Source organism: Danio aesculapii, chromosome 13 (assembly GCF_903798145.1).
Source record: "Danio aesculapii chromosome 13, fDanAes4.1, whole genome shotgun sequence".
Classification (NCBI taxonomy): Eukaryota; Metazoa; Chordata; class Actinopteri; order Cypriniformes; family Danionidae; genus Danio; species Danio aesculapii.
Window position 1 is genome coordinate 5,161,299 of NC_079447.1, and position 16,905 is coordinate 5,178,203.

At 37.8% G+C, this 16,905-nt stretch overlaps 1 protein-coding gene across 1 annotated transcript in view; it reads right to left on the bottom strand.

The window, feature by feature from the left end:
• Window positions 1-9,729: 9,729 nt before the first annotated feature.
• tmem87b (transmembrane protein 87B) overlaps window positions 9,730-16,905 on the bottom strand; it is a 38,640-nt gene continuing 31,464 nt past the window's right edge. Inside the window, exon 20 of the mRNA XM_056471423.1 lies at window positions 9,730-15,604. Coding sequence (XP_056327398.1) covers window positions 15,563-15,604 — 42 coding nt within the window. The 3' untranslated portion in view covers window positions 9,730-15,562. The remainder of the gene's footprint in view (window positions 15,605-16,905) is intronic.

The window sequence follows — 16,905 nt, forward strand, 5'->3', positions numbered from 1 at the left end:
AGGGGCAGTGAATCAGCTACGTCAGTGGCACCAACAATAATTCAGTAGCTGCATTTTATTTATTTATTTATAGAAACATTGGGAATTTACTTAAGTACATTTAAATTAATAATATCAACAGCAGAATCATATTGGGGTGGCCAGAGTTTACCCAGGGGTGGCCGTGGCCCTTGGGGGCACCCCTGCTGTACAGCACACTATGTGACAAGATTCCAGAGAGCAGCAATTTGGCTACAAATTGCACCAGACGCAACACGACAGAAACATTTAAATACAGCCATTCAGAAGCACAGAATAGTGTACTCACTGCACTCCAACTAAACGGTGAGGTTTATAATCTAATTAACACATGAAGACGCAACATGACAGAAACATTTAAATACAGCCATTCAGAAGCGCAGAATAGTGTACTCACTGCACTCCAACTAAACGGTGAGGTTTATAATCTAATTAACACATGAAGAGTTCAGATGCTAAAGCCACTAAATGCCACTTCCCCCAAAAATAACATAACGACATAGTACATGTTCAACAAATAAAATCGCAGCGTCAGACCATTCAGAAATTTTTGCTGGCAAAAGCCTCTAAACGCCACTTGCCTTTGACAGCAAAAGCCGATATGTTCGAGAACCAATCAGAAGACACGATTCGAATCATATGTTTTAAATGTAGCTGATAAGCCTGAAAAGTGTCTGAAAGACATCCCTTTTCTGCTAACGTAAGCTAATTTTAAAGATAAATATAATGTATAAAACTACACATTATTTATATTACGTTATGTCTAAGCTTCTATATAAATGAATATTGCACAGATAATGATCTTTTCTCAATGTTCTGCTTTGTTCTACTTGCAGTACACCAAAATATTTGAATTGATAATATTTTTAAAGTATCTGCATTTTGCACATAGCATGTTATGATAGCAGCGCACATGGGCAATACGTTTTTATTCATGATTTGCACTGTACATATTACACTACATAGTTTAAATCTAACAAGCATGGTTTATAATGTTTGCATTACTACTCGCTTGAAGTCTAAATGCCAAATATCAGAAATAACAATAAATTATTATGATTTTATTAAGGTCAATTTTAATTTTACTGACTAAAATGCACTTACTTGACAGATTTCATTCATTCATTTTCCTTCCTTAGTCCCTGATTTACCAGGGAGCGCCACAGCAGAATGAACCGCCACTTACTTTATTTATGTATTTGTACTTTTAGGTGGTTTGTGTAATGTGATATAATAATAATAATGTGTTTTATGTTTGGTAAAATAATTTCTACTAGCATCTTTAGTGATTTTTCAACTAATTACACTTGTCCCGATAGGTGGATTTAACTGATTTTAAAAATCTAAACAAAGAATTGTCTAAAGTGACATTTATGAAAAAAAGTTATTTTATTTACTAGCTAAAAACCTTATTCCCTATCAAATAAAACTTCTGAACCTAATCAGAGGAGCCTGATAGAAAATGCTTTTTTACAATTAAAGAGGTCTGATGGATTTACAGAATTTTGCATCTGAACTCTTCACATATTAAACCTCTTTATCATTACTACAAGTAAATGCTGAGCAATCTTGATTGGTTTGCATTGAGTCACAGTTCTAAATCTGAAGTAAACTATCTGCTGCTGCTTTGAGTATGGCAACAAATGTCACCTAAAATGTTATTCAAACTCACATAAGAAGCATTTAACAGCGTATAAAGCACATAATCAGTACCTGAGCTGATCATTGTCATCGTGGTTTATGCTGCTGTTCAGCCATGAAAAATAGAAACGGTTTCTAAAATAGAACAAATACACTCTTTTATATTGGATGTGATTAATTGCAATTAATCGTTTGACAGCACTGAAATAAAATAAATAAAATCTTTGAAATAAGCAGGTTATTCTGTCTCAAATCAATTACGATTTTATTAAGGTCAATTTTAATTTTACTGACGAAAATGCACTTCACAGATTTCATTCATCCATTTTCCTTTATTAGTCCCTGATTTACCAGGGAGCGCCACAGCAGAATGAACCGTCACTTAATTTATTTATGTATTTGTACTTTTAGGTGGTTTGTGTAATGTAATATAATAATAATAATGTGTTTTATGTTTGGTAAAACAATTTCTACTTCCAACTGATTTTAAAAATCTAACCAAAGAATTGTCTAAAGTGACATTTATGAAAAAAAATATATTTTATTTACTAGCTAATAACCTTATTCCCTATCAAATGAAACTTCTGAACCTAATCAGAGGAGCCTGATAGAAAATGCTCTTTTACATTTAAAGAGGTCTGATGGATTTACAGAATTTTGCATCTGAACTCTTCACATATTAAACCTCTTTATCATTACTACAAGTAAATGCTGAGCAACATTTGTTGGTTTGCATTGAGTCACAGTTCTAAATCTGCTGCTGCTTTGAGTATGGCAACAAATGTCATGTAAAATGTTATTCAAACTCCCATAAGACGCATTTAACACTGACTTAAGCACATAATCAGTACCTGAGCTGATCATTGTCATCGTGGTTTATGCTGCTGTTCAGCCATGAAAAATAGAAACGGTTTCTAAAATAGAAATGACAAATACACACTTTTATATCGGATGCGATTAATTGTAATAAATCGTTTGACAGCACTAAAATAAAAATAAATACAATCTTTGAAATAAGCAGGTTATTCTGTCTTAAATCAAGAGGATCATAACATGTCCAGTAACACGATCTTAAATATGGCAGGAATCCCAGGACCAATAATAATCAGGAAATTAAAGAGCATTCATCTGTGTGTTTTTCAATTACGTGTTTGCTAGAAAGAGAAAAGTAATGTTGACCACATGTGGTTTCCCAGCCCCCCCCCCCCCCCCCCCCCCCCTCTCTCTCCTTTAACGTGCAATAAGGAGATCAAAAGAACCACAAGCTTCCAAAAGCACATGTTCAGTGAAATGACAACACACTTCAACTGTAAAATCCCAGCAATTACTGTAAAACATCTCTAATCTCAATCCGCAGACCGAAGCTTTCAAACGGTTTTAAGTACAGTGAGATTTGCCAGAGGAAACTGAAGGACCAAAGACTTCCACTACAAGCAATAAACAGACAATTTGAGGGAAGAACAGATAAAGCAAACACTGAAGTGAAAGGAATCATTTACTCACCCTCATGTCGCTCCAAACCAAAATGGCTTTCCTCATCCTGCAGAAAACAGATGGAGATTTTCTCTTTTCTGTAATGAAAGTGAACAGTGACCAGGGCCTTTTTAGGTCATTTCAAATAATATATACAGCATTTGTACTTTATTAAAAAAACCTAAGATTAAATTATAGATTTGTCTGTGAAACTGACTAAAATGTTCATTCTAGTGATAAAATTGAGTAATAGTATAAAATGTGTATGAACTCAGTAAACCTGCCGTTCAGGTGTTTATTTGAGAGTTTGTTCATGTTGGTAATTTCATGTCAATCCAACCAGGCTAAAATATGTGATTTTATGTTTTATTAATATTTTATATATATATATATATATATATATATATATATATATATATATATATATATATATATATATATATATATATATATATATATATATATATACACATATTCATATATATATACACATATACATATATACACACATACATATACATATATACACACATACATATATATACACATATACATATATATACACATATATTTACACATACATATTTATATCCACACATACATAAATACACACATACATACATACACACATACATATATATACACACATACATATACATACACATAGACATATATATACACATAGACATATATATACACACATATACATACATATACATATATATACATATATATACATATACATATATATATACATATACATATATAATATAATATTTTTCATAAATTTTCCTTCAGCTTACTCGCATTATTTATCAGAGGTCGCCACCGTGGACTGAACCGCCAACTTATCCAGCATATATTTTACACTGGCCCAGACGGGACTCGAACTACCTTCTTGCTGAGGCGACAGTACTCACCACTAAGTCACCATATAGATAATTTTTTTTGGCAATAACAAATGAAGGAGAGGGGCGACACGATGGGTCAGTGGTTAGCACTGTCGCCTCACAGCAAGAAGGTCGCTGGTTCGAACCGAAGAGGCAATTCAATCATAACTTAACGTTAAAACAGCTATCATAACATTATTTATCAATATGTGGCTCTTTTTGGATTCTCAGAAATATGGTATGCTATGGAAATGAAAAATGCATAACAGGAAATATGTTGCCACCATTGTTTTTGTTTACATCCCTCAAAATGGTCTAAAGGGGAATTGAATAAGCTGAATTGGCCGTAGTGTATGAGTGTGAATAAGTGTGTATGGGTGTTTCCCTGTACTGGATTGCATTAGAAATGTGCGTTGAGCAGTTGGACAGGTGTACCTAATAAAGTGGCCATTTTTAAACATCACCATAAAGATATAAAGGAACAAACTCTGCTAAAGACTACAGAGTTCACTAACAGACCTTCAACTCACTGCAACAATAACACAGTGCCGCATCTTTCTAAATTCATGTTGAAACCCCTGAAGTTTGACTCTAAATCTCAGGTCAAATTCTTCATGTTGACCTCTTCTATAAATCAGAGAATTCTTCAACAATTTTACACCTATGACAATATTTTAAGCATTCGTGAGTATTTGTTTGTGTTCCTTCAGGAAAAAAATGAGCTAGCAATGTTTCTGAAATGTGCTTGATTTGAGATGCGGCGACCCGTGTGTGTTTGAAGAGCTATTATTTTGGACTAGATTACACACTAAAGGGGAAAACTTTCATGCATCAGTAAAAGCACATGTTTGCCATTGGAAAAGTAGATTTCTATCTTGCCTGTGTTTAGTTGTGGTCACAGTATGGTTGTGTTTGTTTGTCATGTTTCTTGGTTTAAGACTCAAAGTTCACAGATTAGCACAAAGAGAGTTATGGATTTGTATGCCAAGGAGAATACGCTATACGAACGTTTTGTCTTAGTTTTAGACCAACAACAGCAAAACACTGAGGCTGCATGAATGTACACAGGTCTATCTTTTTAGAGAGAAGCAGACTAAAATTAAAAGATAAGTATTTTGTGTTTGTTCTACTGCTACTAGCAGCATGTATGATCAAACCTGCTTTAGATGAACAGATTAACAGATGTTAATGAATCAAGATGAAGAGTATTATATCCATTGTTCAGAAGTATTTACTGTTTGGATGATGACGCCCCCTTGTGGCATGATAATAATATTCATTCATTCTCTTTTTGGCTTAGTCTCTATTAATCTGGGGTCGCCACAGCGGAATGAACCGCCAACTTATCCAGCATATGTTTTACACAGTGGATGCCCTTCCAGCTGCAACCCATCTCTGGGAAACATCCACACTCATTCACTACGGACAATTTAACCTACCCAATTCACCTATAGTGCATGTGTTTGGAGTGTGGGAGAAACCGGAGCACCTGGAGGAATCTCCACATGAACACAGGGAGAACATGCAAACTCCACACAGAAACGCCAACTGACACAGCCGAGGCTCGAACCAGTGACTTTCTTGCTTCTTGAGGCGACAGCACTACCTACTGCGCCGCCATAATAATATTTTAAACATAAATGAAGACACTGAATTTTTTTCTTCTATTAAAACACTATATTTATTGGGCAGCCCACTTTAAAAAATATGATTAGCTGGTGTAGTGAAAGGACTAACTATTTGGTTTAAGATGGAAGACACAGCTTTCTCCCCTTTACCAATTAAATGTTTGCCATTTGTTAAGAATTATAGAAAACTAAAAAAGATTTCTGAACATTTTATCATATCAAATACTCTCAAATAAGATGTGAAGACTTACAGTTGAAGTCAGAATTATTAGCCCCCCCCCCCCTCACCATAGTGCACATGCTGGTGCTGATGTGACAATAAAAGGGATTTGATTTTGATATGATACACGGCCGACCGGAAGTGTGATGTGCACATCAATAAAGCAGCATTTGTTATGACACTATAACTATAATTAATATTTTTACAATACAGTGATGGTTGGGTTTAGGGTTACGATAGATGTTAAAAATTGCAATTTATTGGGTAATTTAGTAGATAAATAATCCTCTGTACAATTACTGTTTTTACGTTACTGTGACGGTTGGGTTTAGGTTTGGGGTAGACGTTGATAAAATACAATGTATTGGGTCATTTAATAAATAACAAATAATACTCTATGGCAGCACGGTGGCGCAGTGGGTAGCACAATCACCTCACAGCAAGAATGTCGCTGGTTCAAGTCGAGTGGAGTTTGCATGTTCTCCCAGTGTTGGTGTTTGTTTTCTCTGGGTGCCCCAATGTATGAGTGTGAATGAGTGTGTTTCCTAATGATTGGTTGCAGCTGGAAGGGCATCCGCTGCGTAAAACATATGCTTGATAAGTTGGCGGTTCATTCCACTGTGGCAACCCCAGATTAATAAAGGGACTACGCCGAAAAGAAAATGAATGAATGAATGAATGTAATCAAAATGGAAAAATCTAGCTATTTTGGTTAATAATCAGTTGACAACCGAGCGTCTGAAGATTAATTCATTCAATCAGTAGCCTAGACCAGCGGTTCCCAACAGGGGGGTCCCGCCCCACAAGGGGACCTTAGCGAAGTGTGTGTGTGTGTGTGGAGGGGGGGGGGGGGGGTGATCGAGTCATATTTTTACAATTTTTAGCAATTCATTTTATCCCCTGGCTGTAATTCGTCCTCCACAAAAACAACCGAGTCTCATTGATTCGCCTTCAGCAGCTAATAGTAATGACCCAAGCATACTGGTACCAGGTGAGAAAGCTCCAAACATTTCGGGTCGCAGCTCTAGCAATACTGGAAACATGAAATACCAAGATGGCTACCTGAACTATGCTTTTATTCCATTTTCTCAAAGCTTGTTGTCCCTGACCCAGCCACATGCAATATTTTCAGGGGGGGAAGGGGGTCTCAGACAAAAAAAGGATGGAAACCACTGGCCTAGACCAGGGGTGTCCAAACTGAGTGCTGGGGAGTTTAGCTTCAACCTTACTTGCTGGTTGAAGCAAGTTGAAGCTAAACTCAGCAGGACACCGGCCCTCCCGGACTGAGTTTGAACACCTCTGACCTAGACCTAACATTACTCAGTATTCAAGTATCAAAGATTTATATGAAATAGATATTTAGGCATTAGATAATTAAGCATGAACCAGTTCTGACAACCCTGAAATGTAGAATTGCAACATGACTTCCATAATGTATACAGTGCACCTTTTAGTGGACGCAAAACAATTACTCATTCGTTTGTTTTCTTTTTGGATTATTCCCTTTATTAATCAGGGGTCACCACAGTGGAATCAACCGACAACTTATCCAGCATATGTTTTACGCAGCGGATGCCCGTCCAGCTGCAACCTATCACTAGAAAACATCCATACACACTCATACACAACAGACAATTTTAGCTTACCCAATTCACATTTAGCGCTTGTCTTTGGACTTGTGGGGGAAACCGGAGCACTCGGAGGAAACCCACGCCAACACGGGGAAAACATGCAAACTCCATAAAGAAATGCCAACGAACCCAGCCAAGGTTCAAACCAGCGACCTTCTTGCTGTAAAGCGATCGTGCTTTCCACTGCACCACTATCAGACCTGCAAAACAATTATTAATTAAAAAATTAGCAGTACTTATTTACATTGTTAGTATGTTGTCAGGTACTTACAATATATCCTATATAATTTAGACAGGAAAAAAGCATACGATGGACACTTCACAATCTCATGAGAAGAGGATTTGTGAATGGCACTGGAAGGTCATGTGAAAATGACAATATAACTTTTCACAAACTAATGACTTTTTTTGGAATAAGTACCTACACAGATTTAACAATTTAAAATGCAGACAGAGTCAAGTTTCATCAGTACGTTTACTTAGACTTAAGCATAATTAAACTTAGCCTGTGCAGGTAGAAATTACTCATCCTGAGGCCTCTAGAGATTGTGCAGCACCATTGATGTGATCCAAGACCTGTGAAGAGATGATGCCAACCATGGAGGACCTCAAGGACAACATATAAAAAGAGATGATGCCAACCATAGAGGACTTCCAGAGGCATCCATAATCTTGGACCAGGGCGTATCCTGAGCAGATGCTGTGGTGGTCATGGAGGAGTGGAGAGCATGAGACTGATTCCTGAAAGACCCCAGTGACAGACGAGTCTCCGCATTGATCCTGTGGGCCAGCCTGAACAACCGCCGGTGACCTTCTCACACCTGCAGCTTCTCCACGATGGACATCCAGCATTCTCCAGCCTCCGGCGCATAGACTGCAGCTCTGCAAAAAAAGTTTAGCCAGAGGAGAAATGGTCGTGCCCAACTGAGCCCGGTTTCTCTCTAGGTTTTTGCTTAGACTTAATAGGGATAATTAAACTTAGCCTTAAAAGAAACTCATACTCCTGTCCAGGTAGAAATTACTCACCCTGAGGCCTCTAGAGATTGTGCAGCACCATTGATGTGATCCAAGACTTGTGAAGAGATGATGCCAACCATCGAGGACCTCAAGGACAACACATAAAAAGAGATGATGCCAACCATAGAGGACTTCCAGAGGCATCCATAATATTGGACCCGGCCATATCCTGAGCAGATGCTGTGGTGGTCATGGAGGAGTGGAGAGCATGAGACTGATTCCTGAAAGACCTCAGTGACAGACGAGTCTCCGCATTGATCCTGTGGGCCAGCCTGAACACCCGCCGGTGACCTTGTCACACCTGCAGCTTTTCCACAATGTACGTCCAGCATTCTCTAGCCTCCAGCGTATGGACTGCAGCTCTGCACAAGAAGTTTGGCCAGAGGAGAAATGGTCGTGCCCAACTGAGCCGGGTTTCTCTCAAGGTTTTTGCTTGGACTCAATAAGCATAATTAAACTTAGCCTTAAAAGAAACTCATACTCCTGTCCAGGTAAAAATTACTCATCCTGAGGCCTCTAGAGATTGTGCAGCACCATTGATGTGATCCAAAACCTAAGAGATGACGCCAACCATCGAGGACCTCAAGGACAACACATAAAAAAAGAGATGGTGCCAACCATAGAGGACTTCCAAAGGCATCCATAATCTTGGACCCGGCCGTATCCTGAGCAGATGCTGTGGTGGTCATGGAGAAGTGGAGAGCATGAGACTGATTCCTGAAAGACCCCAGTGACAGACGAGTCATGCATTGATCTCGTGGGCCAGCCGGTGACCAACTAACACCTGCAGCTTCTTCACAAAGGATGTCCAGCGTTCTCCAGCACCTAGACTGCAGCTCTGCACAAGAAGTTTGGCCAGAGGAGAAATGGTCGTGCCCAATTGAGCCTGGTTTCTCTTAAGGTTTTTGATTAGACTTAATAAGCATAATTAAACTTAGCCTTAAAAGAAACTCATGCTCCTGTCCAGGTAGAAATTCACCTTAAGTGTGTATTACAGGAAACGGTGAAGAATAGTAACACTTCTAAACAAAACAAAATGAAAAATACAAGAGAGATTGTATTAGAAATTAGGACCTCTACCAACAGATTTATCTTTTATAGATCAGACAAAATAATAATGACACCATTCATGGTCAATCTTATCAAACACCTTCTGTACACAAATAATGACAGAGTAAAACACTGAACAACTCAACGCTTCCAAACTCACATTTCGACTGTAATAAAGAGTCTTTATTGCAACCCACATCATTTAAAGTGTATGAAAGGTGGATAAATAAGCACGTAGACAGAAAACAGACAGGACCTGAGCTTTACGGGACATCAACTGCGCTCTTTGAACAGTGTCTGATGGATAAGCTAACAAATAAATAATAATCAAAGAAAACCACAGAAATTAAAGAGTTTTATGAAGAAACAGAAATATGAAGGACAAGGTCAGCAACATGCAGATAAATTAAGCCCATCACTGCATGCCACCACAGGAAATCACATTCACTTAAAGTGCGCTTTATATCATACACAATTTTGAAGTTATCTGATGTATTTTCCATCTGAATAATGCAAAAATGTATACGAAAACATCATGAGGTTGAACAGTCATTCTGTTCAATGTGGTACAGCATAATAAATAGTGTTGTCCTGATACTGAAATATTAAAAATGTCCATTTTCCGTGAACATTTGAGCGCTGTTGAGCACGTTCTTAAACAGTGCTGATTTGCTATTGTGCTTACGTGCTTAACAGAAATGACTGTGATTGGCTGTGAAGGTCATCAGTTCACCGAACTCACCACTGTTTACTGAGTGAAACCACAGATACAGGGACACTGGAGCGCTTCAAAGTCACGTCGATCAGCTGGTTTGTCTATAAGCTGACATACGAGTGATCCACTGATGAATCGCAGCTTTAAAACGCTCCAGTGTTCCTGTATCTTTGGTTGCACTTAGTAAACAGCGGTGAGTTCGGTGAACTGATGACCTCCACAGCCAATCACAGTCATTTCTGTTGAGCATGTGAACACAATGGCAAATCAGCGTTGTTTAAGAACGTGCTCAAATGTTCGCAGGAAATGGACGTTTTTAAAATTTCAGTATCGATTGGTATCGAATTCCAGTATCGTGGCAACACTAATAGTAAACCACACGTTGTTTAGTCTGTCACAGAATGTCCAGAGCAGAAAAGGCAAAATGATTTACAGCAGGGGTGTACAAACTTGGTCCTGGAGGGTCGGTGTCCTGTATAGTTAGCTCCAACATCCTTCAACACACCTGCCTGGAAGTTTCTAGCATACCAAAGAGCTTAATTAGCTTGTTCAAGTGTGTTTAATTGGGATTTGAAGTAAAATAAGCAGGACACCGGCCCTCCATGACAGAGTTTGGACACCCCTGAAGCATTTGAAGCAAAACGAAGCGTATGTTAAGGCTTCAGTGTGCATCTACAGAGTGATCGAGACACACACTTCTCCTCAAAAACAAAAGAATAATGACTTACAAGTATACTTCACACAAAATTGAACATTTACTCACCTTCAAGTTGATTAAACCATATAACTACGCTTTTTGGTAGCACTTTACTTGAAGGAGTGTTCATAAGACTGTCATAAAACCTTTATAATCATGACATGACACGTCATAAATGTGAATGAGATTTTATTACGTGTAATTAAGCGACATAAATGCATCATAACCGGTTTTGTCTTGACAGAAATTGTCTTGTCATAAATCCGTCATAAACATGATTGTCAAGAGGCATTATAAATGCATCATGAATATTTTTACGATCAGGTTTTCAGTTAATTTGTCATTAAAATGTCTCTTTTAAAGTGTCATTACTCTGTCAAATCATTTTAAGAGCGTCATTAATATTTAATGACATTTTAATAACAAATTCAGCTTGTACTACTGAAGTTGAGGTTAAAAAATATTAATGACGATGTTATAGAATTCATGACACACTTATAACAGCTTAATGACAATCATGTTTATAACAGATTTATGACAAGTTTTGTAATGTCAAGTTGTCATGACAAAGATGAGGACAGGTTGTGATGTATTTATGTCAAGTTGTCATAACAAATAATGTCCTCTTTACATTTTAAATGTCATAACTGAGCCAATGACACTTAATAACAGTTGTTATAAGCAAGCATAAAGTCTTGCCTCCATATTTATGATGTCATACTTATAAAAGTCTAATGACAGTCTTATGAACACCCCATCAAGTGTTACCTTTTTTCTACCATGTAATGCAATAACTGCGAGCCTTCATGCTACATATTTGCAAAGTAAATAAAATAAAATCCTTCATTAAAAAAAAATGTAAATACGTTGCACTAATTTCCAATCTTGTGTCCAAAAAGTAGGTTTTAGACTGCACAATAGAAGCAAATGCAACAAAAATACAGGTTTTTGGCCAACGATGGCTCACATTTTGCTGTATAATTCACAAGTAACTGAGACATTTTCCTTCAAAGCCTCTCCTTTTTGTGCTTCACGGTACAAATAACGGCATGTAGGTTTGAAAGACGAGACAAATAACTTAATATCAATTTCTGAGGGGAACTGTGCTTCTTTCAGTAAGTTGATCTGGGCTCTGTACAAAACAAACCATACAAATTAGTTCATAATCATTGATTCATCCCTCAATTAAATTACTCCCTGTACAAACTCAAGCAAATACAAATCGCTAGTACTATTCACATCATGTGCTGAACTTACAGACATAATATTGGAAAATAACACTTTATATACAGTCAGCGACAACTTAATGGAAACGTAGAGGACGCTTTGGTCAACATCTGCTAACACTTGAATACTTGAAGAGGGGTTCATAAAACTGTTATTAAACATTTATAATCATGACATGATGTCATGAATGTGAATGAGATTTTACGCATGCTTATAACAACTGTCATTAGTTTTGATTAACTTGGCTAGTTTTGAACAGCAGGAGCTGCTTTTAGACTCGCTTTTAATAGCAGATGGCGTTCCAAGCTAGTTTTTTATAAGCAGATGGCGCTCTAGGCTAGTTTTGAAAAGCAGATGGTGCAAGATTTGAATAGCAGGTGGAGCTCTAAGCTAGACTTGAACAGCAGATGGCACTAGAGGCTAGGTTTGAACAGCAGATGAAACTTCAGGATAGGTTTGAACAGCAGATGATGCTCTAGGCTAGATTTGAACAGCAGACGAAACTTTAGGATAGGTTTGAACAGCAGATGATGCTCTAGGCTAGATTATAACAGCAGACAAATGCTCTAGGCTAGTTTTGAACAGCAGACGGCTCTCTAGGCTTGCTTTAAATAGCAGATGTCAGTCTATGCTAGTTTTCAACAGCAGATGGTGCTAGTTTTGAACAGCAAATGGAACTCTAGGCTAGGTTTGAACAGCAGATGGCGCTCTAGGCTAGGTCTGAACAGCAGACAACACTCTAGGCTAGTTTTGAACAGCAGACAGTGCTCTAGGCTTGCTTTTAATAGCAGATGGCGGTCTGAGCTAGTTTTTTATAAGCAGATGGCGCTCTAGGGTAGTTTTGAACAGCAAGTGGTGCTCTAAGCTACTTTTGAACAGCAGACGACACTTTAGGATAGGTTTGAACAGCAGATGATGCTCTAGGCTACTTTTGAACAGCTGATGGCGCTCTAGGCTAGGTTTGAACAGCAGACGGTGCTCTAGGCTTGCTTTTAATAGCAGATGGCGGTCTTAGCTAGTTTTTTATCAGCAGATGGCGCTCAAGGCTAGTTTTAAACAGCAAATGGTGCTAGTTTTGAACCGCAGATGATGCTCTAGGCTAAGTTTTAACAGCAGATGTCGCTCTAGGCTAGTTTTAAACAGCAGAAGGTTCTCTGGGATTGCATTTAATAGCAGATGGCAGTCTAAGCTAGTTTTTTTATAAGCAGATGGTGCTCTAGGCTAGTTTTGAACAGCATATGGCGCTGATTTTGAACAGCAAATGGAGCTCTAGGCTACGCTTGAACAGCAGATGGTGCTCTAGGCTAGGTCTGAACAGCAGACGGTGCTCTAGGCTTTCTTATAATAGCAGATGGTAGTCTAAGCTATTTTTTTTTATTAAGCAGAAGGCGCTCTAGGCTAGTTTTGAGCAGATGTTTCTAGATTTGAACAGCAGGTAATGCTCTAAGCTAGGTTTGAACAGCAGACAAACACAGCTAGGCTAGTTTTGAATAGCAGACGGTGCTCTATGCTTGCTTTTAATAGCAGATGTAAGTCTAAGCTAGTTTTTTATAAGCAGATAGCGCTGCTATCTATATAACAGCAGATGGTGCTAGTTTTAACAGCAGATGGAGCTCTAGGCTAATTTTGAACAGCAGAAGGTTCTGTAGGCTTGCTTTTAATAGCAGATGGCAGTCTAAGCTAGTTTTTAATAAGCAGATGGTGCTCTAGGCTAGTTTTGAACAGCAGATGGCGCTAGTTTTGAATAGCAAATAAAGCTCTAGGCTATGCTTGAACAGCAGATGGTGCTCTAGGCTCTCTTTTAATAGCAGATGGCGGTCTAAGCTAGTTTCTTATTAGCAGATGGTGCTCTAGGCTAGTTTTGAACAGCAGATGGTGCTCTAAGCTAGGTTTGAATAGCAGACAACACACCAGGATATGTTTGAACAGCAGATGATGCTCTAGGCTACTTTTGAACAGCTGATGGCGCTCTAGGCTAGGTTTGAACAGCAGACAAACGCTCTCTGGCTAGTTTTGAACAGCAGACGGTTCTTTAGGCTTTCTTTTAATAGCAGATGGTGGTCTTAGCTAATTTTTTTATAAGCAGATGGCGCTCAAGGCTAGTTTTAAACGGCAAATGGTGCTAGTTTTGAACCGCAGATGACGCTCTAGGCTCTCTTTTAATAGCAGATGGCAGTCTAAGCTAGTTTTTTATAAGCAGATGGTGCTCTAGGCTAGTTTTTAACAGCAGATGGTGCTAGTTTTGAACAGCAAATGGAGCTCTAGGCTATGCTTGAACAGCAGATGGTGCTCTAGGCTAAGTTTGAACAGTAGACAACGCTCTAGGCTAGTTTTGAACAGCAGACGGTGCTCTAGGCTTTCTTGTAATAGCAGATGGCGGTCTAAGCTAGTTTTTTTATTAAGTAGATGGCGCTCTAGGCTAGTTTTTGTAAAAGCAGATGGTTCTAAATTTGAACAGCAGGTGGTGCTCTAAGCTAGGGTTGAACAGCAGACAAACACTGTGCTAGTTTTGAACAGATGATGGTCTAAGCTAGTTTTTTTATAAGCAGATGGCGCTCTAGGCTAGTTTTGAACAGCAGATGGTGCTAGATTTGAATAGCAGGTGGTGCTCTAAGCTAGGTTTGAATAGCAGACGACACACTAGGATAGGTTTGAACAGCAGATGATGCTCAAGGCTACTTTTGAACAGCTGATAGTGCTCTAGGCTAGGTTTGAACAGCAGACAAATGCTCTATTTGACAATCATGTTTATGACGGATTTATGACAAGTTGTCATAACAAAGATGAAGACTGGTTGTGATGTATTTATGTCAAGTTGTCATTATAAAAACAATGTCATTTAAAATGACATAACTGTGCCATTGACACTTAATAACAGTTGTTATAAGCTTTTTATAAGTTGTTATAACAGTTGTTATAAGATTATAAAAGTTTCATGACAGTCTTATGAACACCCTTTCAAGTATTACCATGTTCCTTAGTGTTTTTTCAAGACCCACGCCAGCACACACATACACACGCAAAACAAAACCCCATTTTAATCCATTCCAATAACACATTATCGCCGCACACAATTTTGACAAGTATGTCATTAGAAACATAAACACTTGTCTCTTTTTACATAGATGACGACGTTACAGTCTTCAGGACGTTTCGGGAAAACAAGAGTTAACGCCTCACACAGAGTTCAGGTAGAATGGCGTCTAAACCAGCTAAAATATGTCTGCACCTTCAGCAGGATTCCTTCAATCAACTCAAAAATCCACCAACCAACCGCAGCAGGAAGAAAACGGTCCGAGTCTGTGGCTCTATGAGGGTCAGATCTCCGTCAGAGGATCTCGAGCATTCCTCAAACTCACTCCATTTTAGACATCTCGTATTTGGTGGTCATGATCTCCTATAGGAGAAACAGACAGCTTATGATAGGTGAATATGTAAAAGATACACAAAACGCACCCATTTATAACACTGCTGCAGAGTCTGATTCACATATCTTATTTAGATTTAGGCCTGTCATGACAAAAATAGATGTGAATAGATTCATGGATTGTTTCAAAGTTTATTCTGAGATTGGGATTTACCAGCAGATGGCGCTTTAGACTAGCTTTGAAGAGCAGAGTTGCTTTAGGCTAGTTTTTAACAGCAGATAGCGCTCCAGGGTAGATTTTAACAGCAGACAGTGCTCTAGGCTAGATTTGAACAGCAGGAGCTGCTTTAAGGCTCATTTTTAAAAGCAGACATCATTATGGGCTAGTTTTTAACATCAGATGGTGCTCTAGGCTAGTTTTTAAACAGCAGACGGCGCTCTAGGCTAGTTTTGAACAGCAGACAGCGTTCTAGGCTAGTTTGTAAGTACTCTAAGCTAGTTTCAACAGCAGACGGCGCTCTAGGCTAGTTTCAGCCAATAATATCCAGCTGCAGGCCAGCAGAACCACACACGTTTCAGGCACACACAATCCAGCACACACAATCTAGACAAACCATACATGGTTACGACAGATGTTAATGTTATTAACGTCTTCTCGAACATCGTCATCAATATAATTTTATATATATTGTTGATAAATATTGTACACAATAAATAATTGTGTTTACTATTTCACAAATATTGTGATCGAGACGGGCGAATGGGGAGCGTTGTTTCCGATCGCCATTCAATATAATAAACTGAACAGTTTTCAATCAGTCATCATAGATGTTCAGTCATTATTGTCTGACAGAGTCAATATCGCAGATACTCGTTTGCTGGCCTTGCTGAAAGATCTAAATTGGACTGGTTTAATTTATATATTAATTTACCATGAAACAAATAATAGCAATTAATATAGGCAAGAATACACCTTTATATGTAATAATCTTTTTACATGTAATAAATGTATAACACTATATTAATATTTTACTCAAGCGATTTAAGAGTATTTATTTGCTTGATTTTCTATTAACTTTTTATTAATGATTTCCCACATTAAATACTACAGTAATTTATAGTAAGGAATATATTGTTTTTAAACCATAAAGTACTGGCTGGTAATTTGCTGTAATTATAGATGCAACAAATTTAGCACTACAAACAAATTAACTGTTAATAATTAATAAAAAATTATATATATATATATATATATATATATATATATATATATATATATATATATATATATATATATATATATATATATATATATATATATATATATATAT